Source organism: Mesoplodon bidens (genome assembly GCF_964165515.1).
Source record: "Mesoplodon bidens genome assembly, chromosome: 4".
Taxonomy (NCBI): domain Eukaryota; kingdom Metazoa; phylum Chordata; class Mammalia; order Artiodactyla; family Ziphiidae; genus Mesoplodon; species Mesoplodon bidens.
Genome location: NC_138160.1, coordinates 102,779,647 through 102,803,663, shown reverse-complemented (window position 1 = coordinate 102,803,663; position 24,017 = coordinate 102,779,647). Strand labels below are relative to the sequence as shown.

At 35.1% G+C, this 24,017-nt stretch overlaps 1 protein-coding gene across 1 annotated transcript in view; it reads right to left on the bottom strand.

The window, feature by feature from the left end:
* Nucleotides 1–24,017, bottom strand: part of SRFBP1 (serum response factor binding protein 1) — a 62,898-nt gene that overhangs the window by 19,265 nt on the left and 19,616 nt on the right. Inside the window, exon 4 of the mRNA XM_081232440.1 lies at nucleotides 5,543–5,614. Within this exon, the coding sequence (XP_081088566.1) occupies nucleotides 5,543–5,614 (72 nt within the window). The remainder of the gene's footprint in view (nucleotides 1–5,542; nucleotides 5,615–24,017) is intronic.

The following is a 24,017-nucleotide window of genomic DNA, read 5'->3' as shown; positions in this document are numbered from 1 at the left end:
TGTTTCTGAAATGAAGAGGCAATCGATGCAGCACACTTCACTGTTGTCTTATGTTAGGAAATCACCACAGCCACCCAAACTTCAGCAACCAACCACCCTGATCAGTCAGCAGCCATCAACTTCAAGGCAAAACCCTCCACCAGCAAGAAGAATACAACTTGCTGAAGACTCATGACCGTTAGCACTTTTTGGCAATGAAGTATTTTTAAATTAAGGTACGTACATTGTTTTAGACATAATGCACACTTAATAGTCTACAGTACAGTGTAAACATAACTTTTATATGCATTGAGAAACCAAAAATTTGTCACTTGCTTTATTGCGGTTATTTGCTTTACTGAGGTGGTCTGAAATTGAGCCCCCATATCTCTGAGGTATGCCTGTAGTTCTTAAAATGTTTGGTTTGGAAAAAGTCTTAGTTAAAAATACCAAATTTTATAAATTACAGCAATCATTTAAATAAATGTTTAAATTTCTCTAATAAAAATTTGTCAAATTTAACACTTTATTTATTTATTTATTTTTTTTGCGGTACGCGGGCCTCTCACTGCTGTGGCCTCTCCCGTTGAGGAGCACAGGCCCCGGACGCGCAGGCTCAGCGGCCATGGCTCACGGGCCCAGCCGCTCCCCGGCATGTGGGATCTTCCCGGGCAGGGGCACGAACCCGTGTCCCCTGCATCGGCAGGCGGACTCTCAACCACTGCCCCACCAGGGAAGCCCCAAATTTAACACTTTAAACCTTTCTTTAATTTTATTCTTAAGAAAGCAATTAGAAATCATTCATTTAATTTTTTAAGTTCAAATTTTAACAAGGGGTTAAAGAGGTAAAGGGAATATAGACCAAAGATTTTATCTAACAATTAGCCTAACAGTATTGACTTGATTTCAAGACCACTTAGCCAGTTAGGAACAAGCTAGAATTCAAAGTCAGGTTTCTGAATTCAGTCTAGTATTCTCAAAAAGTTTTCTTCTAAACTATTCGAGATAACTTTCCCTCATTTTGTGACCCAACTCCAATCCTCCCTCAAATCTTTTTGTAAAGAAATTAAATATAAACATAAGAAAAGAGGCTTGTTAATCAAGAGGGCTCAGGTTCATACCTTTGGCAGTGTTTTGGGTCTCTGCTGCAATGTGAGATGTCTACATTTTGCTTAAGGCACTGAGCTTAAGTGTAGGAACTCACAAGAGTCAGTACAACAGTCCCTGTTATGAGGGACTTCATATTCTTTATCCCTCCTTACTTCTTTCCTGTCCATCCTCCTTCCTCACTTAGTTTCTCCCTCTTTATATTTACAGATATTTATATTTACATAAATATGCCTTATTATGTGAAGGCACAGTCTGACACATAAGGACACAAACACCATCTTTTGAGGTTCATGATCTTGCACTAATTTAAAAGGTTACAACAAATGCACAAATAACTAACCCAAGGTGGAATGTGATAAACTTCATAGGAGAGACTGAAAATGTGGAGGTTTATAAAAGAATTCAAATACTGCCATACTTCTTAAATTTAAATGAAATTATTTTGAAGCTTAAAAGGCTAAGTAATCGCTATTAACAAATAGTTTTTACACATGCATGAAACAATCTTCACAATATTGGGGGATATGAAGGAAACCACAGCTTTCATTACTTGAAGTTGACACAGTGTTTGCCTTGGAAAATTCTCAGGAAACTGTGGTTTTCATACACCTCCAGTTTCTTCCATTTCAAATAAATTAAATTAAAAAAGGAAAACACCTCACTTTTTAAAGGACACATTTTATTTTGGCATATGGGTATTTACTGTGAACACAAAGCATTTGGTGTTCAATTTTGAAAAGAATTTTGAGAACGTACACGTAAATATAAAGAGTCTAAAAATGAAAAAGCTCTCTTACACACCATGTTCATTCCTTGTTCATTTGTTTTAATGTTGCCTTAAAACAAACTGACGCTAAATGAACTAGTACAGGTAGAATGCTAGTAGCATACTTTTTAACATTAACTGGACTTAAATTCAATTCCAGGTTTTACCTAATGATATAAACCAACACATTCATATTTGTATTTATTAAAAACATTTAGAGATATAATAAGAAACAGTCTATTCAGCTGGATCAGAAGAACTGTGGCAAACAAAGCAAAATACAGTTTAGAGTCCACATTTAAAAGAATGGGAGACTTTTCTGTATTCAATGAACTCTTAAAATCCCTACAACACCATGATTTCCAAAATGCAGTCTTACATATGTGGGACTTATTCCATCCTTTTGTCCTAAACTTTCATTTTGTAGGCAGAGACCAGGGTTTAGAACTTGGATCTGACATTTCCTACTGGCTACCTATGACCATAGGTATATTTTACCTTTCTGGGCCCATTGTCTCATCTGTTAAATAAGATTATCGTCATCTTCCCTGAGAAAGCTAACGTATATAAAGCATCTAACGAATCAGGCAACTGGTAGATATTAACAAATATTAATTTGCTTCCTCTCATCCTGTAGCTGTTTAATATAACTGTGTTCTATTTCCTTCCTTTTTTCCATAGTGCTTAGCTGATTGCTCTGCATATAACAGATGTTTTGAATTGAGAAGCCCTTGAAATTCTGGCAATAATTGTCTGGAAATGTCACAGTTCTAGTCCCCAAACTCTCTAGCTTTAAAACTCTCGTACAAATATTAACTGGCTACTTAATCTTTCTAACCCCTTTCTGAATTTGGAAAATGAAGACACTACTAGTATTACTACACACATGCATGTGCACACATGAATGTTTTCCATATGAGATCATTGTTGTAAGATCAACTGAGGTAATAATGTATATGGAAGAATTGTGCAAGCTCTAAGAAGTTACACAAATTAGTTTGTTCTGCTCTATTCTGATGGTCAGACAGCTTCAAATGTACAGAGTTCTATGTAATAGCCTTATTTCCTCTTTGGTCACCTTTCACTAACCTCCCTTCCTATGGCAAACTAATCAGTCTTCTCTCCATGACACTGCTACTTGCCTCATTTTTATTCCAGAGGTTTAATTTATTAACATATTTTGATACAGAACATGAATCCAATCAAAGAATATCACAAATGACATAAAACAGTAGCAAAATAGTTGAAATCAAATAGCTTGGGAGGAATCTGAAATCATTTTAAACAAGGCAATTTCCCTTGGCTCTAAATCCTCAAGGGTTTCCATCAAGAACTCTGATGAAACAGAACTGTTTTCCTTTTCTCCTTCTCCACCTCCCTTTCCTTCCTTCTGTTTGGAGGAAGGGCAGAAATGCAATCAGGTTTTGCTTGACAATATTTCAGTTAGAAACTAAACTTTCTATGTGAATATTATAAGTCTCATGACTACAAATATAGTAATACGCAAATGAATTTACTATTACAAAATAAAAATGGATAAGCGAATATAGACACATTTCCCCATTTTTAGGATGACATTTCACACAATGGAAGCTTTAACAAAGGGCTGTAAGTGAAAGAAGATACCCTAAAAAAACCTGATACTACAAATATTACACATGCATCAACTAATAGTAACCTTCCAAAGTGAAAAAAATCTGCTGAAAAGTTAAAAAAAAAAAAGACAAAGGATATTTTATTTTGAATATTTCAAGTTAAAATTAAATAATATTGTCAAGTTTTAGTGTTGAAATTTAAATGGAAACATAGTATTAGCCAACTAAAAATAAATTGCTTTTTATTCTCATCACAAATTAAATATTATTGAAATACTTTTAGAATGCAGCAACCAGAAAATTCAAAAAATTTTTTCTGGTAAAAACCTTAAATTATTATTTTTTTAAACTCTCAAGAGAAAACAAATATGTTCTACCATATTTTTATACAATTACCACTATTCTTTTTAACATGTCATTATTTTGTCAGAAATATAGATAGACCAAGACACAAGTTAAAAACTATAACAGAACTAAATTTTTTTCCTCTCTATGAATGAATGCTATGAAATAAGAATATTTACTATAAAATCATGTTAGTATAAAATAAGGAAGCTGTTAGTAAAATTATGCTCATGACTTTGGGGTTGCCTTCATGACAAGGACTGTGACAACAACAAATCTTCCCTCCCCTCAAACATACAAAAACTTTCATGTTCTGGCCTTCTTAAAATAAAATGCTTTAAAATTTAACATGGCTAGAATCAGTGAATTGCAGAGAGGTGAGTGCTAGTGTACATAAATGTAGAATCAGAGTATTTTTTTCCTTAAGGCTGGAATAGGAAAATTGACATTTACAGTTGGAGATTCCAAAACACGTCTCTTAGTCAACAATAAAACAAGTAGGTAGAAAGTCAGTAAAGATGTAAATCACCTGAACAACACCATCAATCAGTTTGACCTAAATGACATTTATAGGACACTGATCTCAATATAATAATATTGTTTTCAGGTGCACATGAAATATTCACCAAGATAAGCCATACTCTGGACAAATAACACAAATAATAAAGTTAAAAGAATAAAAATCATAAAGAGTATGCACATGGATCATAAAGAAAACTAACGAAAAGATACCTGGAAACCCCCGACTGTTCAGAAATTAAACAATGTACTTCTAATTAAACCATAGGTTAAAGGTGAAATTTCAAGAGAAATTTAAAACATTTTAAACTCAAAGAAAATAAAATATAACATACCATATTTATAAGATGTAGCTAAAGCAATGCTTAGAGGGATATTTATAGCATTAAAATGCTTATATTAGGAAAAAAGAAAGGTCTAAATCAGTAATTTAAGCTTCCACGTTAAGAAACTAGAGAAAGAGCACAGTAAGCACAAATTCAAGAGGAAGAAATAATACAGATTAGAGCAAGTGTGAAGAAAAGTGAAAAAAGAAATGTAATAGAGTTATAAAAATCAATTAATCCAAAAATCTGTTCTCTGGTGAACTGTCACGTAGCCTTTAGCAAAGTGGATAGAAATGAAAAAGAGGAAATACAAAGGATGAAGCAAGTGACGCAAATGCAAGGAGCAGAAGATCTGGGTAAAAGTCCTAACTGTGCACCTAACAGTGGCATACCCTTAATTAGCTCACTTCATTCTTTCTGAGCTTCAGTTTCCTTACTTACAAAAAGGGGGTAAAAATAATTTTCATAGGGTAAATACAGGGATTAAATAAAATATTCATAAAAACTATTTGGAAAGAATAAAAATAAAGAGTCTTTATTCTAATTTGTAAGATTAACAGACCAACTGCTATCTAACACACAAATGCCACATTAACTTCAACATACCTTTAAGGTCCTTGAGGGTGTGGTATCACAGCAAAGCAAAATTCATAAATTACCATAAAAATATTTTTTGGTGGCAGCAGTAGAGCTCAAATGGGGAAAAATCACTGTACACTAATAGTAACTGGTTTTTTAAAAAAATAATCATACCAGGTGATTGACTGACTGACTGATTGATTTTTTAGTAACTGGCTTTTGGTAAGTTTTCTCTTCAAGGAAAAAAGTGAAAGGAAAAAAGTAGGTCAACAATACAAATAAGGAACTTTTCCTAAAAGAAATACAACCCCTTGCAGAAGTACCTTTTTGCAGGTTTTTTCAAAGTTGATATCATCACCAAGAGCAGATTTAGTTACTATATCAGGTTTCAACTCCTGTAAAAGAATAAAACAAACTAATTTTAGTTATGAGCCTTATTTTAAACTGTCATTATTATATGAGAAATTCCTTCCCATGTTTTGCTTTTAAGAAATCCATTATTTAAAGAAACTACTACTTATTTTAATGACATTTCAGGACATTGGCAATTCTATCAATTTATAAAGAAATGTAGAGATTTACAGAGAAACACTTAATTTTAATTCTTACTTTTAAATATTTATCTATCTATCTATCTATCTATTTATTTATGGCTGCATGTGGGCTTTCTCTAGTTGTGACGAGTGGGGGCCACTCTCCGTTGCAGTGTGTGGGCTTCTCGTTGTGGTGGCTTCTCTTGTTGCAGAGCATGGGCTCTAGGCACGCGGGCCTCAGCAGTTGTGGCACGTGGGCTCAGTAGTTGTGGCTTGCAGGCTCCAGAGCGCAGGCTCAGTAGTTGTGGCACACGGGCTTAGTTGCTCCGCGGCCTGTGGGATCTTCCCAGACCAGGGCTTGAACCCATGTTCCCTGCATTGGCAGGCGGACTCCTAACCACTGCGCCACCAGGGAAGTCCCTTAATTCTTGATTAAAAAAAAAAAAATCTAACCCACAAAACACTTTTCTATTATGGAAGGAATTAATCCAGATTTATTTTAGAAAATTAAAAAACACAGAAAAACAGAAAGAAAAATAAGTAAAATTACCAGCAATGTTTACATGGTTATAATTTTATTATACACCCTTCTACAAGCTTCTTTAAAAGAATTTAAGTTTGATATGCATTCCACTAAGGGAATGAAGGATGACTTTAGATCATATGAAAATGCAATTTTTCTACATTAATAGTTATCAAGTTATTGTAATATGCATAAAAAAATGAACATTTTTTAAATTATTGTCTAGAAGAAAGCTAAATAGAAAAATCAGTTGATTTTAAAACAACACTGAGTGACAGTGAGGTGGATAGTGATGTGACAAAAACTGTGCAAACATTAAGTGAAAATGATATTTAAATTATACTTTAAACAAAAACAGCACCATAGTATTTTGTAAACTAGCTTGATTTAATAACAGGGCAAATGTCTACTTTTGGTTTTTTTGCTCTTATTTATTTAACCAAATTCTTACTACTGGACATTAACACATTTTCTGATTTTTGATCTTTTTATAAATAGGAATGTGATGACTATCCTTGTACATACTGGTTTGTGTAACTCCTGAAAAATTACCACAAATTCTATATTAAAGAGCTATATTAGAGTTTTGGAAGAAGAGTAGAATGGAAAAAAAATATCAAATATTGATAATGATGATCTAATGTCAAAAAGATCAGAAAGCACTGTTTCTGAGAGTAAAAACTCAATTTCATTTTGTGTACACTAATATAAATGTGAAAAATGTGTACGTAAAACAAACCCATATAAAAAGTACATAAATAATGGACTCATTTTTAAATTGTATGTGTGTGTATATATAAAAAAATTCATTATGTGACATATTTTGGCTGAAAATGCCTTTAAGTTTGATGAGCTAATTTAGGAGATGGCCTCCCTTAAGCAGTTTCAAGTTAATAAAGCTATTTAAATTATAGCTAAAAATCCAGATTTTAAGACTTGCCCCACATTTGTCAATGGCTGGCTACAAGCACCTTTTTTTACTCTAAGACAAAAATCAGCCTAAAGAGTGAATTGGTTAAATTTTATTGCTAAAATGAACTTAAGTAAGTGCAGAAGGTAATGATACTACCTAACTCTCAACCCACCCACATATTCCCTCCAAAACAATAAATTCAACAAGTACAAATAAAACCAAACATGAACCGTGCCCTCAGCATTATTAGTAGATAAATACCTATAAGCAGAGAAACTAACACCAAATTCATCAGCTCTCACTGCTGCTATAAGCTTATGAATATACAGAGCCAGAGAATCAAAGACTAAGATACTAGGAGGAAAAGAAGAGAGTGGAGTGAAGGACATGCATAAATGACAGACAAAAAGCACCACAAGAAAGCAAAAAGTACTACAAAACCTCAAAGTATTGAACACAAGTCTCAGACTTGGTAATTCACAGCACTACAGAGAAGGAGGGGCTTGAAAGTGAGTGATTTTGAAGGCAACAGCCTCAAGAAGCACTGCTTTGAGGAGAATTAGATAAATAGGGGTTGTGCACTTCCCTTTAGTGATAACAGTGTAGGTAAAGGAAAGAAAGAGAAATTAAGGACCCTACAGAGACGAAAGAAAATACATGTAAACCAAGTCCTCCTTCTCATTATCCACTAAAAAAATGTCACTTTGCCATACTGACATAAGGTGGGCCCTGTATAAGAAACGTCTACAGTTCAGAAAAGAAAAAAAGTCAAATTCATATAAAATTAATTTAAGAAGAAAAAAGAAAATGTAAATCAAAACATTTTATCTGATTCTCTCCTAAAAACTAAACATCAAAAAGACAACTGGGGCTTCCCTGGTGGCGCAGTGGTTGGGAGTCCGCCTGCCGATGCAGGGGGCGTGGGTTCGTGCCCCGGTCCGGGAGGATCCCGCGTGCCGCGGAGCGGCTGGGCCTGTGCGCAGGGGCCGCTAGGCCTGCACGTCCGGAGCCTGTGCTCCGCGGCGGGAGAGGCCACAGCAGTGAGAGGCCCGAGTACTGCAAAAACAAACAAACAAACAAAAAAAGACAACTGTAACATAATCTTGCAAACTACATTAGGGAGCCTCAAACAAGTAGTTGGGGCCTATACTAAAAAATTTGCAAAATGAGAAATTAAAACACTGAAGAAGAGAAATAGGTAAAACACAGAAGTGCATCAAAGCTTAGGAAATAAAATGCAAGAAAAGAAAAACTATCTCAGAAAGAGAGAACAGATTTAAAGAAAAATTCAATAAGGAACAAAGTCAAGAAAACACTGAAGAAAGTCAAGAAAATGAAAAAAAGATAAAGAAAAAGGGACAGAAAGAAAGTGGCAAAGGATGATCCCACATACATGTAATCGGAGTCTCTGAAGAAGAAAAACAATAGACAAAAGCCAGTACTTAAAACTATAGTTCTAAAACAACTTTCTGCAAAAAAAAAACCAAATAATTTAACAAAAGGTTTACTATGTACTAGCTTAAAGAGACCTGGAACAATCAATAATGAAACCTATTCTGGTAAAACTATTAGACTTTATAAAGACAAAGGAAAAAAATCTTCAGAGCTTGTGGCCAAAAAGATCAATTTAGTTATAAGGGTGAAAAAACTGAGCTGGTATCAGATATCAAGAACGAAATAAAAATAAGTATGGAGCAGCATTTTCAATATAAGCAAGTGTAAGCCAAGAATTTTACAGTCAAATAGCTCTAAAGAATCAGGTCTAGAAAAAAGTTTTGAACTTGCAAGAATTCAGGAAATACAGTACACAGGTGTTTGTCCAGAGGAATCTTCTAGAGGAGGAGTTCAGCCAGCAAGAGATAATTTTGGTAAAAGAACTGATGATAAGTATGTATCTGCAGAGCTAGAGTTAAAAGAAATGTGGGGGCACAGGAGAAAGAATAACACATAAACTTTGTCCTCATGCTCAGAGCCTGTGAATAAGTTACCTTACATGGCCAAAGAGACTTTATTATGTATTTAAGTTAAGGATCCTAAAATGGGGATCCTGGATTACCCAGAGTGGGCCTAATGTAACCACAAGGCTCCTCCTAAGAGGGAAGCAGAAGGGTATGAGTTAGAGAAAGAGGAGAAAAAGGGAGAGATACTGAGGTACTGAGAACTAAAGATGCTGTGCTGTTGGCCTTGAAGACGGAGGAAGGGGCCATGAGTCAACGAACACAGGTGACCTCTAAAACTGAAAGAGTCTCCACAAGGGATACAATTCTGTCGACAACTTGGTTTAAAACTTCTGACTTCCAGAACTGTAAGATAATAAATCTGTGTTGCTTTTAGCCACTAAATTTGTGTTAACTTGTTACAACAGCACTAGAAAACGAATATACATACGTTTTATCTCCCACTAATCTTCATATTATAAAATAATTCATTACACCATATTATTTGGACAAGCACCATATACCATAAATAATGCCCAGAATTAAATACTTACCTTAAAACTATAAAAGTAAAATCTAGATGCATTTGGACGGCTTAAACTTTCCTTATCACCCTACTCATACTTCAGTATTTTGGGTCAATTCATTTTTACCTTAATTTTAAATATAAACATGTGTGTCATTAAAAGGGAATGCTATCTCCTATGACATAGTTCATATAAAATTTTTAAATGGTGCTTAAATAACAAAACTGTATGGACAGGAATGCTGTGCCATAACTAGAATTTTGGTTCAGAACTATCCTAATTAGACACTGAGGAATTTAATAAATCAAGCAGTTTACCAGACAATGCAAAAATTGCAAAAAAATATATATTATGAAGTTATTCTTCCCTCCCTACACTTTTATTCAGAAGAGATGAACTGCCTTTCAGAATAAGACTCTTTGATGTGTTATTCCAAATGGATAGACAGCACCTCAAATGTTAGTATTCCCTTCAGCATGTAAGACAAAATTTAATCCACAGCCTTTCTCAATCCTTCTAAGTCTGCTATGCAGTCTACTTGACAAGTTCATGGTAAATTGCGAGGACTTTCAAATCATCTCTTAATTGCTCCAAATTCTAAATTTATATACATTCTGACTCAGAATATCTAATACACGTTTAAATGAAGAAGTCTTAAACAACTATTTTCATTATTCTTGGATTGGATTTAGTAGTTCTAATGATAGGTTATAATTTAGCCACAAAATTTAATTTACTCATATTTTAAGAATAAATTACCCTTCAAACTGATTATGAAAGCCGGTTGCTACAGCAAAATTCACTAGGGTCTAATAGATCAGTAATATAAACTGCAGGGGATAGTGGGAATTCATTTTTTTTTTTTTTTTTGCGGTACGCGGGCCTCTCACTGCTGTGGCCTCTCCCGTTGCAGAGCACAGGCTCCGGACGCACAGGCCCAGCAGCCATGGCCCACGGGCCCAGCCGCTCCGCGGCATGTGGGATCTTCCCGGACCGGGGCACGAACCCGTGTCCCCTGCATCGGCAGGCGACTCCCAACCACTGCACCACCAGGGAAGCCCCTCATTTTTTTTTTTAAAGATCTGAAGGAATTCACAGTTTTCAAAGAATGCCTTGGATGATGGATGTTTTACTGGATTTGCGGCTGCGGTACCTTACCTGACAATACATCTACTCTCTTCATTATAAATGAATGGCTTCCCACAAGAGTTTGAAAAGCACATAAGATTGCAAGCTTTGTGGATAAAACTCCAAAAAGCCCTCATTTAGGTAAAATGTAGAGAACTCTAAAAGACAAATGGTATTTAGAGGCTTGGACATGAAAGAGTTGCAACAATGCCAGGTTTCTGGCTAACTACTCAGAAGAGGAAGTAGTTGGAACCAGCTTGTTGGGAACACTTCTGCTTAAGCTAGCTTGAACATGGTTAGGTAGTAAGCCATCTGGTCAAAAGGTCTGAGGAACTACATAAAACAGTCAGGGAATAATTTATGCTTATACTAAGCTTAATCTTTCATTTTCTTTATGGGAAAATGGAATGAAGAGCCCAGAGTGTAAGTTCTTCAAGGGTGAGAATGGTCTCTTATCCACCTTTGACTATTTGATCCTAGTATAATGATATCAATACATTTGTTCACCAGAAATGGAGCAGAGTGAAAAAATTTTAAATGCCTATTTCTTAGTGAGAGGTTAGTAAAGTCTCTTACCAATAGACAAGTCAAATTCAGAATTTCCAAAGAATTTTTAGTTGCCAATGTGGGTTTTTCCTTTAGAAAAGCAAAAATGAAGAGATAAAATACTAGAAAAAATAGCTAGGACTACTAGAGTGTTGCAAAACAGAAGACTTACTGCTCAAAAGTATTCTACATTACCATAATTTTTATTCATAGTGGGAGAAGGCCAAATACTACTTAAGAACTCACTGAAACGTAGATATTATATTGTGAATGGCTGGGAAACCACATTAGCTAATAAGCCAGGCAGGTGCCATAAAAGACAAGACTGCTCTTTCTGAGAAAAGATTTCATTACCAACTGGAAAACTAAGATCCATTTCTAGACCCAGCAAAAGACATTTTTACATAGCAGTTCTGTTCCTATTCTGAAGACATTAAACATACTCAATGCAGAAAGGTAGACTTAAACATGGTTAAGAAAATACCAATAAAAATGTGAAAGAAAAGATACCAGTTCAGTGCTTATATGATAATTTTACACTATGCCATTCCTAATATATGGGGTTAATTCTAAGTAAAATGACTAAGACAGGAACACTTGGCTTTCTTTTATACGAAACTAATTCCAATGCCTTTTTTCAGATAAAATATTTCTCTTAAATTTTAGAGTTTTCTGTACTTTAAATTGAATTTAACCATTTCAAATAATTCTGCAATTTCAAATGGAGAATAAGATGCATTATTCCATATGGTAATTTGCAAATTTTATACCAAAGTCATATGTTATGGACTTTGGAAAAAGATACCTACCTAGATTTCAACTTAAAAAAGAAAAGTTTAAACACTTTTAAAGTTTAACAGAAAGTAAAATGACAAAAGTAAAAACACAAAACCATTCTCAATTAGAAAACCATGGATCAAGAAAAAACAATGGGAAAATGAAGATACCTGAGTTATGTAACAAATGCTAATTATGGAATACTGCACTAAACAACTTTAAAATGAGTGTAAGAGAGACACATTAAACTGGACAAGTAAAACCTGAGCTATTTTACAAAAATGCTGCAAAGATTTTTCATAAAAAAAGATGTTTAGGGTTTCCCTGGTGGCGCAGTGGTTGAGAGTCCGCTTGCCGATGCAGCGGACACAGGTTCGTGCCCCTGTCCGGGAAGATCCCACATGCCACGGAGCGGCTGGGCCCGTGAGCCATGGCCGCTGAGCTTGCGCACCTGGAGCCTGTGCTCCGCAGCGGGAGAGGCCACAACAGTGAGAGGCCCGCGTACCGCAAAAAAAAAAAAAAAGTTTAAATTTATCATCAAAGGGAAATTAAAAATAACAGTAATTTGCCACCAATCAAATGCTAACTGAACTTAGTTTCTGAAGCTGAGCTTAAGTATTTTCCCTTAGATTTCCTTAAAATAACTCAAGTCTGAAAATCTTCATCTTCCCACTTACAAGTTTACTCATCAGTGAGCAGGGCTCCGTGTTGACTTGTATAAGACATACATTCTTTTATTTTAGACATTCAATCCAGCTTTATTTCTAGCATCAGTATAACTCGTTTCTTTTATTTAAGGTTTCAAATTTGTAACTATCCAATCCATCTTAAAGATGAAATAAAGCATTAACTTCTTTACAATATATATGCTAGGAGTTACTAATCCATTCATAAAACATCAGAATTATAAGGGACTTCAGCTCTCACATAATTCTACACCTGTGTAGGAAAGGGTTAACTCAGCAGGCCTGGGCTGCTCAAACTCTGCACATTCCTGAGAAGGCCTATCTTCAGGAGTGGCCTTTGGCCAGTTCCTAGGAAATAAGTTCTGAGCCCTTGGGCCACAGGCTTACCAATTTGATGAGGCAGTTTACCCTAACAATGTGATTTATGGTGATCATGTCTCTGCTCTGGGGAGCTGGAGTCTGAGTAGTTAAGGTGAGTCATGTAGATGATTCATGGCTATGTGACTGGCTCCCGATAAAACCTGACACCAAGGCTCAACTGAGCTTCCCTGGTAGGCAACACTCTGCAAGTGTTGTCACACATCACTGCTAGGAGTGTGTTCATGCGACTATACTGGGAGAGGGCATCTACAAGCTTATGCTTGATTTCTCCTGGACTTCCCTCCATGTGCCTTTTCCTTTTGCCGATTTTAATCTGCATCCTTGAACAGAAATAAACTGTTGCTCTGAGTATAAAAGCTTTTTTTTTCCCCTTGGGCCCTGTGAATCCTTCTAGTAAATCACTTAACCTTGGGGACCCTCAACCACTCAACTTTATAGAAGAGAAAATGATAACCTAATAAAGTTTAAGAGACTCATTCAAGGTTTTACAACAGGGCTCAAACTAGAATCCCCACATTTTGCTTTTTGCCATAACCTGTTGTCAGTGGTAATAAAGTAGAAATTTCTTCTTCATCACGTTAAATTAACATTGCTCACGTTTCCTGCATTAAAGATAGCCATTCACTAATAAACAGATCCATCAGAATATTTCAGTTCCTTTTTTTTTTTTTTTTTTTTTTTTTTTTTTTTGCGGTACGCGGGCTTCTCACTGTTGTGGCCTCTCCCGTTGCGGAGCACAGGCTCCGGACGCGCAGGCTCAGCGACCATGGCTCACGGGCCCAGCCGCTCCACGGCATGTGGGATCTTCCCAGACCAGGGCACGAACCCGTGTCCCCTGCATCAGCAGGCGGACTCTCAACCACTGCGCCACCAGGGAAGCCCTTCAGTTCCTTTATTTCACACTGTGCCAGATACTATTGCTTTGCTTATATTCAAAAGGGCAAATTTAATTGAAATTAGTTAATCCCAATTTTGATTATTTGGCTGTCTCCTTCTCTCCAGAGGCTTTCATTTGAACAAATGAATATACTGACTCATAACTATATAACCAGTGTAATGTTGTCTCTGGCTCAGTGGGGAAAGTATGTTTGCAACCAAACTACTCGATATCAGGCAGTGGGGAGGGACACTGGGTAAAGACAAAAAGTAACTTGGAGGCAGTAATCAAGCTGACATTAATTCCAATTGGCTCTAAGATTGGGCTTTTAATGCAGTAAAATATAAAACATGTTTGTAGTTTCCAAAATGTGATTAAAATTGGAACATGATATTTAGATTATGAGGGGTTAATCCCAATACCAGGGAATTACAAGGTGCCAAGAAAAGTCTGGATTCTTGGAGGTTTTTCTTGTCTATTTGGAAATGAGGCAAGAAATGCACTTCTCTAAAATAAAGAAACTGAAATAACTCATGAGAGACCTATTGACATCCAAATTCATGCGTTTCCACAGATGGGAATCTCATTATGGTTACCCTTCAGTGACAACAAAAACCTTATTTCCTAAATATTGTTCTACTGTCTCCTAAATACAGTACCAGATGGAACTTCAATAAGGTTATACTCTGTCATCATATTGCCAAGGGATTTTTCCAAATAAAATATCTTTGTCTCCCTCCTTCACCTATTCCTGTGTTATCTATGGTAATTAATGGCATCTCCAGCCTCTGTTACTCAGGTTAGACAGCTCAGAGTCATCTGACACTGTGAGCCTCTTCGTCATGCTTCTGCTATGCTCTCATCCCCCTTTCCACTTTCTCTGCTGTAGTGTCTGTTGAATTTAGTTCCCTCCTTTGGATCACCATTATCCTACCCACAGGCTCAGAACTTCATTATAGATTGTGTGGATTATAATAGCATAACTGGGTTTCCTGCTTCCAGAACCAGTTAACTCCAAGGCCCATTGTGTCACTGTCTTGAATACAGAATGAAGCCAAAGAACTTAAGTCTGGTCTTTCATTACCTGGTCTCAATGCCTCTTTCTAATATTACATAATACACTTTTTCTAGGAGTCTCATATGCCATTCATTCAGTTTTACACAGAATTCCCTGAGTAAATTTCCAGTTCTCCCACCTCAGCATCTTTGGCTGGCCGTCTGCTTTTAAAATTCTTATCGTGAAATGCCTTTCTGTAACTGGTCACCTACCTTTCTCACTCCCTTTCTCCCCAATCAAGATCTATTCAATTCTTGGTTTCTGAATGTCACTAAAATGAAACAAGCCTTCTTAGAGAAATGGCTGATTATGGATCTGAGGCAGAAAAAGTATAATCCCTGCAAAATTTTGTTATGCCAGAAAAGGAAGAACTAATTGAGTTCTCTCAAAAAGTCATAAAAGCTGGCTTAGAAAGGATACTACTGGTCAAATTTGGGTGTCCAACAGAGTAATGACAGCAAATTATAACCACACTGACCATATCATTTGTTGTTCAAACCAGGACCCATTTGAGAGTGAAATGAGGCTCTATTAAAAATAATGCTGGGACAAGTGATGATTACCAGAACACCAGGGAAATCTAGCCATATGGTCACCCTAATTATAACACTTGACAATTCTTGCTACCTCCAGATTCTCTTTATTTTCTCTTAAAGCCACTTCAAGCAGGCTTTTACCCCACCAATGCTATTCTTGTTAAACTGACCAATCTTCACGTTGCTAAATCTAATGAGCAGATATCTCAGTGCTCCTCTTACTCGACATATCCACAGCATTTGACTCTTACCTTCCTTGGCCTATTACCAACTTTCAGTAAGTTAATTGCTCCTTTTTCCTTGATATACTTTCTTTATTTGACTTACAGGACCTATGCTATTGGCTGTTCTTCCTTAGCTTTCTTTGCTAGTTCCTCCTCTAACTAAATACCTTAACAGTAGACCAAGATTCTGTCGTTGGTATCCTTCTCTTAACTATTATCTATGATTTAGTGATTTCATCCAGTTTCATGACTTTAAAGATCACATACATGTCAACAACTCCCAGAAGTCTCTTTCCAGCCGAAACCTCTCTTCTGCACTCCAGACTTATATATCAAACTACTTCATATCATCTCTCCTAATCCTTCATACCCTGCTCTATTTTTTCCACAGTATATCATCCACTAACATAATACATAATTAACCTATTTATAATGTCATCTTCCCCAATCCCCCAGAAAAATAAATTACAAAAGACCAGGAAATTCTATTTTTCCCCCCTCAGGTGTATCATAAGTGCCTAAAAAGAACATGTCATTTGGTAAATGTTCAAAAATACTTGTTAACAGAATAGATACTGAAGTTATTTTTACTTGTTAGACATTATAAATTGTTAAACTGAGTATCTCAGTTATCTCAGTATTGGGTATAGCATAAATCAGACCTGCCAGTAAACACTGCTCCTGTTCAGCAGCTGAATGAACTACAAGAGAGTACATTTAATAACTATGTCTTTCATCCAAGTTTATTATTTGACCAGGTTGATATGTGAATCTAAATTGCTATCACACCTAACACATAACTTCATTTAGGTAAACTAGTAAAATAATCTAAAAACTTTGTATCTCTTGATCCTGCAAGTATTTCCTTTACAAAACAAACACGATAAAGCGATATAAATTTAAGTCTCCATTCTTACCTTGTGAAGTTACAGTCAGTCACTTTTTAAGACTCAGCTTCATGCTATAGGAAGCTTTCCTTGAATCCTCAAAGCAGTACTAAGAGGTGCTCCTCCAATACATCTATCAGTGTTCTATACACTGTAGTGAAACTGTTTACATGTCCATGTCTCTCATTAGACTATAAGCTTCTCAAGGGCAAACGCCATATTAATTTCTATATATCTATAAACTAGCACAGTATTTGGCATACAAAGTACAGACCTAGTATATTTTTGTTGAGCTGAAATAAAGTACTTTGGTCATGAGGATGGTTCTGAAATGACGTTATAAAAATGTGCAAACTTTTCTGGCAAAGTACAGAACTAAACAATATCAGGTAAAACCTTCATTTTTTGGATCCTACAGTACAAACTAAAATAATAAGAATGATTTCAACACTGGTCTAAATTCACAATGCAACACGGACAATGATGATGGACTGCGTGGTATAGTACATCTCCAAAAGATCTCTGTTCAAGAACTCTGTCATTGAATAGTTTTGGCCTACCTTAAAAAAAATGGTATTGAAGGCAATGGCTATCTTGAATAATATTTCATCTATGCTATTTATATGAATGATGATGGACTGCGTGGTATAGTACATCTCCAAAAGATCTCTGTTCAAGAACTCTGTCATTGAATAGTTTTGGCCTACCTTAAAAAAAATGGTATTGAAGGCAATGGCTATCTTGAATAATATTTCATCTATGCTATTTATATGGAGTGAAAGACTACAGAGATTCAAAATCTTAAAAAGTTTATTAAAAGAGTACTACACTAGGAACACTGATATTGCATATTTTATTTAATCCCCACAGCAAAGAAGTCAGACAGGAATTATTTCCAGTTTTAAAATGAAGAAACAGACTCAACGACACACAATTAGTTAATGGTACAAAAACAATATCAACCCAACTTGTTAAAAATTTCAGGAAATAACACAAATGGCTTTATTCTTCTTTGCTGTTGTAATTATACCCTTCCTCATCTTAAAAGTTATCAACATACTGTTGATTTTAGTTCAAAAAACTCACTATTTGAAACTCAAATTCTTAAACCTGAAATTAAAAATGAACTAATAATAAAGTCTCTAGCATTAGTATTAGATGGAGTATAAGAAAAAGAAACAAAAAAATTACCAAACAACTTTGATAGAGATTTATCTTCATTTTGATTAGAAAAATTTAATGGTACTTTGCTATAACCTCTTTAAATATCTATTTGTAATAGATGTGCACATTAATATTTGAAATATGTTACTGAGAGTCTTCTATTGTGCAGAATATCAGGCATTGTTTAAAAATACAAATAACCAGAAAGAGTAGAGTTTAATTTTCAAAATAACATGCAAATGACCTGACATAACACAAAGGAGCAAGCACTGCAATAGACTGTTAAAAACTGATCACCCAAGTACTATACATATGAAGATGAAGTAGCAGGGCAATTTCTCCTCAGTGCTGTAGCTCTCAATGGCGGGAAAAATAAAACGACACCCAGAATCACTGCGGGACCTTTCTCAAATCGCACAAACATCCCATTCATTATGATGTATGTCCCCAGGCATGAATCTTCACGCATTTATCCTCTGCCTCCCCCAACAAAATCACTGTTTTAGAGGATGGTGAAGGATGTGAAAATGATTCACTCTGGTTTTGTTAAGAGCATGTACGAGGTGGTGAATTCTGCCTTGTTATCAGATAAAGCTACAGAAACTTAACAACAGGAATGCACAAAGTATGTGGAGGGGATATAATATTGATTGTAACATGTAGACAGAAATGGCCAGGAAGAGAGAGGCCAACTGATAAAAAAGCTTTTAATACCCACAAGGAATCAGAACTGGTCTGGTAGACAACAGGAAAAGCTAACTTAGGTTGCTGATTATGAAGATGATATAATAAAACAAAGTAGGTTTACTATTAGGAAATTTTACCAGTGTCAGGTTTTTGCTGGCAGCCAGTTAAAAGAATTATTAAATATCAACAAATAGTACAGTAGTCTCCCCTTATCTGCAGTTTTGCTTTCTGTGGTTTTAGTTACCCATGGTAAATGGCAGATCGAAAATAAAAAATTCCAGAAATAAACAATTCATAAGTTTTAAATTGTGCACCACCATTCTGGGTAGTGCGATGAAATCTTGTGCCATTTTGACCTGTCCTGCCTGGTACATCAATCATCCCTTTGTCCAGGTTTCTTGCCCGTTAGTCACTCAGAAGCCATCTCCTACCAAACTGACTGTTGAGGTATCACAGAGCCTTGGAGTCGTGACACTGGCAATTCGAATATGCCAAAAAGAAGGGATAAAGTGCTTTCTTTAAGTGAAAAGGTGGAAGTTCTCGACTTAGTACGAAAAAAAATCCTAAGCTGAGGGTGCTAAGATCCACAGTAAGAACAAATCTTCAATCCATGAAATGGTGAAGAAGAAAAAGAAATTCAGGCTAGTTTTGCTGCTGCACCTCAAACTGCAAAAATCACGGATAAGTGCTCAGTTAAAATGGAAAAGGCATTAAATCTGTGGATGGAAGACATGAACACAAAACGTGTTCCAACTGACAGCCATGTGCTGCACCAGAAAGCTCTGAGCCTATAGGAAGACTGCAGCCAGGGATCCACTGAAACAAGTGACACTAGCTTTACTGCAAGTAAGGGATGACTACACAGATTCAGTAATAGGTTTGGACTGAAAAATATAAAAATTACTGGAAAAGCTGCATTTGCCAATGATGAAGCCTCTGCCACATTTTTGGCAGAGTTAAAGGGGTTGATTAAACAGAGAGACCACATTCACATAACTTTTATTACAGTATATTGTTAAAATTGTTCTATTTTATTATTAATCTCTTATTGTGCCTAATTTATAAATTAAACTTTATCACAGGTATTTACGTTTAGGATAAAACATAGTACTTATAGGATTGAGTACTATCTGCCGTTTTATGCATCCACTGAGGGTCTTGGCATGCCTGCAGATAAGGGACTACTATACAGTCTCATTTTACTTCCAACTTGACTTTCATGTTTAAAGTTGAATGTTCATATTCTAAAAACTAAACAGAATTCATCTTTTAACTATAAATTATTTTCATCAAGATATGAAAATAATTACTGACACAAAAATAATTACAATTTCAGTGTGCTAAAAACAACTTGCATAATTCAATAGTCCAAAGATTTGCATTTTACTTAAAAAGAGATATTAACTAAGCATAAACGTCGTCAAATAATTTGGTCAAATGAAGCTCCAAAACCACCTTGTCACGATATACTCCTATCTCTCACAATAGAAATACTTTTTAGAAAACAGAACTTTTTTTTTTTTTTTTTTGCGGTACGCGGGCCTCTCACTGTTGTGGCCTCTCCTATTGCGGAGCACAGGCTCCGGACGCGCAGGCTCAGCGGCCATGGCTCACGGGCCCAGCCGCTTCGCGGCATGTGGGATCTTCCCGGACTGGGGCACGAACCCGTGTCCCCTGCATCGGCAAGCGGACTCTCAACCACTGCGCCACCAGGGAAGCCCGAACAAAACATTTTAATCCTCCCCTCCCCTGATCTTAAACTGTTCTTGACACATAAAATGACCCACTTCTGTCATGTTCAAAGAGGCAGGCAGAGAAAATGAGACAGAGCAATTATATCAAACCAAAGATTCTACACAGAACACTTCTGCACTCTAAGGAATAAGTCAGCGTGGACAGATTCTTTCATCATTCTAGAGATTCTCTTCTAACAAAATGGCTGACTTTGGGGATAAAAGTTAACCATTTCGAAGTGGAATCCAAACATTTGTTTAAAAGGGCATTATTTCGTGGCAAATTTATAAGGAGTAAATAAAATACTTAAAATCACTTTATTTAGAATAAAATGTTAAGAATAAGAATAATTAGAAAAGGTGAGATATATATAGGTATTCTTTTTTATTATTTAGTATATCAAATAAAAAAATGACAAAATTACAGCTTGGTATGAATATATTATATTCACTTTTTCACTCCTGAATTTTTAAAATCTACATACCCATGCAAGTTTAGGTTTCCTTAGCCAACCACAAAGAGTTATGGAAACAAAAAAAAAGAAACAAAATCTCAAATTTAATGAACAATTACATAAACTCATAGCACATTTTTCCCCCAAGAGTGTAGCACCTAGGAAACGCATCGAAAGGCCTTAGGAAAATTGTATTAGGTGACTGAGGCAGATTTTCCCTATAATTTTAGAATTATGACTAAGATATAGGGAGGTACTCTAAAGGGTATAGGTATGTGTTAAAAGAGAGCAGTCTTTAACTGAAAGGATAAGGAACAATCTTTCAAAGTCTCAAGAAAGTCAAACTATTTGTTATTATAAGTTCTAATTCCTTCAAAGTATTTTCTCTAGAACCTTCAAGTTTTCAGTAATCTTTTTCAAGGGTATATATGATAATAAAATACATACTTATTTCTTAAGTATATTTCTATGTGTTAATAATTTGAAGAACGTGCATCAAGTAATTCTAGAATGTTACATTCAAATGTTTTTAAAATATAGTGCCAAACTGAGTAAGGAACAAAAATGTTTTGAAATATAATCAGTTACCAATTCACAGTCCCAAGGGAATTGATTATTTTGGTATTTAGCTTCCAGATGTTATTTCTAAATGTTAAATGCACACACAAAATCCTTTATGGATAACAAGACACTCTGTATCTTTAGGGAGGCCCAACTATTCTAATTATATCAAATTAATAATAAATCCTATTTTTTTCCAAAACGGGCAATGATGATATATTATTTCACTATTATTTTCACTTTTCAATTAATAGTGATCATTAAAAGTACAATGCAAAAGCACATTGATCATACCTAATTATTCTTGCTAAAATTGTGCACTTAATTCTTAAGAGGGGTTAGGTTAGTAGAGTGTTAAGAACATGGGTTATTGATTCAGATAGATTTGGACTGAATCCTAGTTTTGCCACGCTCTAGTAGTGTAACTCTGAGCAAGGCAATTAACGCTTAAATCCCCAGTTTCCACTTCAGTAAAACGGGCCTAATTAGGAACTGTGAAGAGCTACTATGAAGATTAGAGATCATATATGCAGGCTGTAGCAAAGAACATGACATAGAGTAGGTGCTCAATAAAAACTAAAATTATTATTAAGTTATTTATGAGCAGTGTTCTTATATCTGAAATTGAGCTTCTTAGTGCTATAAATAATATTTAAGTCTGGGAAGTAAAGTTGTTACATGACACAGTATCCTTGCTATATAAATGGGATTCAATTAAATATTATCAAGGAAATCATATCAATTTGATAAATCAGTAACATTAAAATTTTTTATTAAACTTTTCCAAGAAACCTTCCCTAATTACTAGCTAGAAGCAACCTTTTGCTCTTTTAAGATTTTCAAAGACCCTATCATAACTTACCCAGTTTTTAAAACTGTGCATACTAGCTCCTTTCTCTGATAGTGTACTATTTTTGCAGAGCAGGATCAATGAATCACATAGCATATTAGCTTCCATAAAGATAACCTTCATAAATGTCTCCTTAATGAATGAAAAAATTAACCCAGTAATTGCTTTCTAATCAGGGATCTCACCTCCAATGTTGTTTCCTTTTAATCAATCTTCCACTCTCCTCCAAATTTCTCTTTCTAGAAAACACATATGATTATTCAAAAACCTCTGATTACCCATATTTCCCAAAAGGCTTTCAGTTGTAATCACATCTTCCATCTAGCCACTATCTTCAGCTATTTGTTCTTTCTCTCAATCTATATTCCAGCCACAAGATTAATTCATTAATGAAATACTTGCTGAATGTCTGTTTTATGTCAATTAGTGCACTAAGCACTGGAGACAGAAATATTCTATCTGTAAAAAAGGAGTCATATAAAGAAATAATTACAATGCAATGTGCTAAATGAACACTATAATAGCAAGAGTCCTAAGCAGCCCTTCCAAATCACACAATGTACTTGCAGACCTATATGCTTTGTTCTTGTGCTCTATTTACCTAGACTACCTTTTCTAAAACAGAATCATACTTATTCTTCAAGTTCCAACTCAGTGCCACACATTCTGTAAGATCTTCCCTAAATCCTGTAAGTAATGAAATAAATTGATCCCTTCTCTAGGTTCCTACAAATCTTTAATTGTAACATGGTATGGTATATATCATACAGAGACTCATACGCTTGTTTCCCACAGAACAGTATGTTTGTTCTCTGACAGCAGAAACCTATTAATCTACATACATAATAGGTTCTAATTTAAAATGTATTTAACTAACCTGAGTATATGATATGAATTTATAATAGCTGTACTGTAAATTCTTAATCATTTTTTTATTTGTACATTTTTCATTTCTGGTTGCAAATTTTATGGGTCTCAGAAGATATATGATCATTAATAAACTAGGAGGCTATCTTAGATTGTGATGAACAGAAGAATAACTGTAGTTATTGATTCACTACCACCAAAACTCATAAGTTCTACTTTAATATACTGAGTTTCAACAAAAATCAAGAATTAAAAAAGTGAGAATTTCTCTCCCTACCTCACCCATACATAAAATTAATATGCCTTGTAAAGAGTTTAGTTTTTATAGAAGGGGAGAATAAAAGAACTACACATTTTCAATGTAAATTGCTAAAAAAGCACTTTTAATTGGAGCAATCACTACTCTTGGGATTATTTTTATTTCTTAGAAGACTACATAGTTTATATAATTTAGTGGCAGGCAGAGAAAAAAATAAAATTCTTCACAGCCAAGAAAACAACAGAACATTTACTGAGTTTTTCTCGTCACAAAATACTAATTGAGTAGCAAAATACTAACATGAGTTACTCTAACATATAGGGGAAAAAAACATAAAGAATACAGAGTTTCCATTACAACACAAATCTAACAACATAAAACATATGTTCAAGTTAAGGAGTGTAAATGTTTAAAAATAATCTATCTCCATTTAACCCAAAATTCAGGTGATATTGCAGTTGAATAAAAAGAAAATCCCATTTAAAAAAAAGTTATTTACTGTTCTTATTGCTGCTTTTCTTTGGGGCCCTTTGTCTCCCACTGTGTTTTTCCAACAAAATATGTTGTAATATTTGCCCCTTTTCTTAATCACCACATTATTCCATATTGGAATTAGGATAGTAGTATTAGTTGTCCAAATTTTTTAAAATTAAAAGTTGAAAAGGGCTTTGGATACTTTCACAGTTAGTA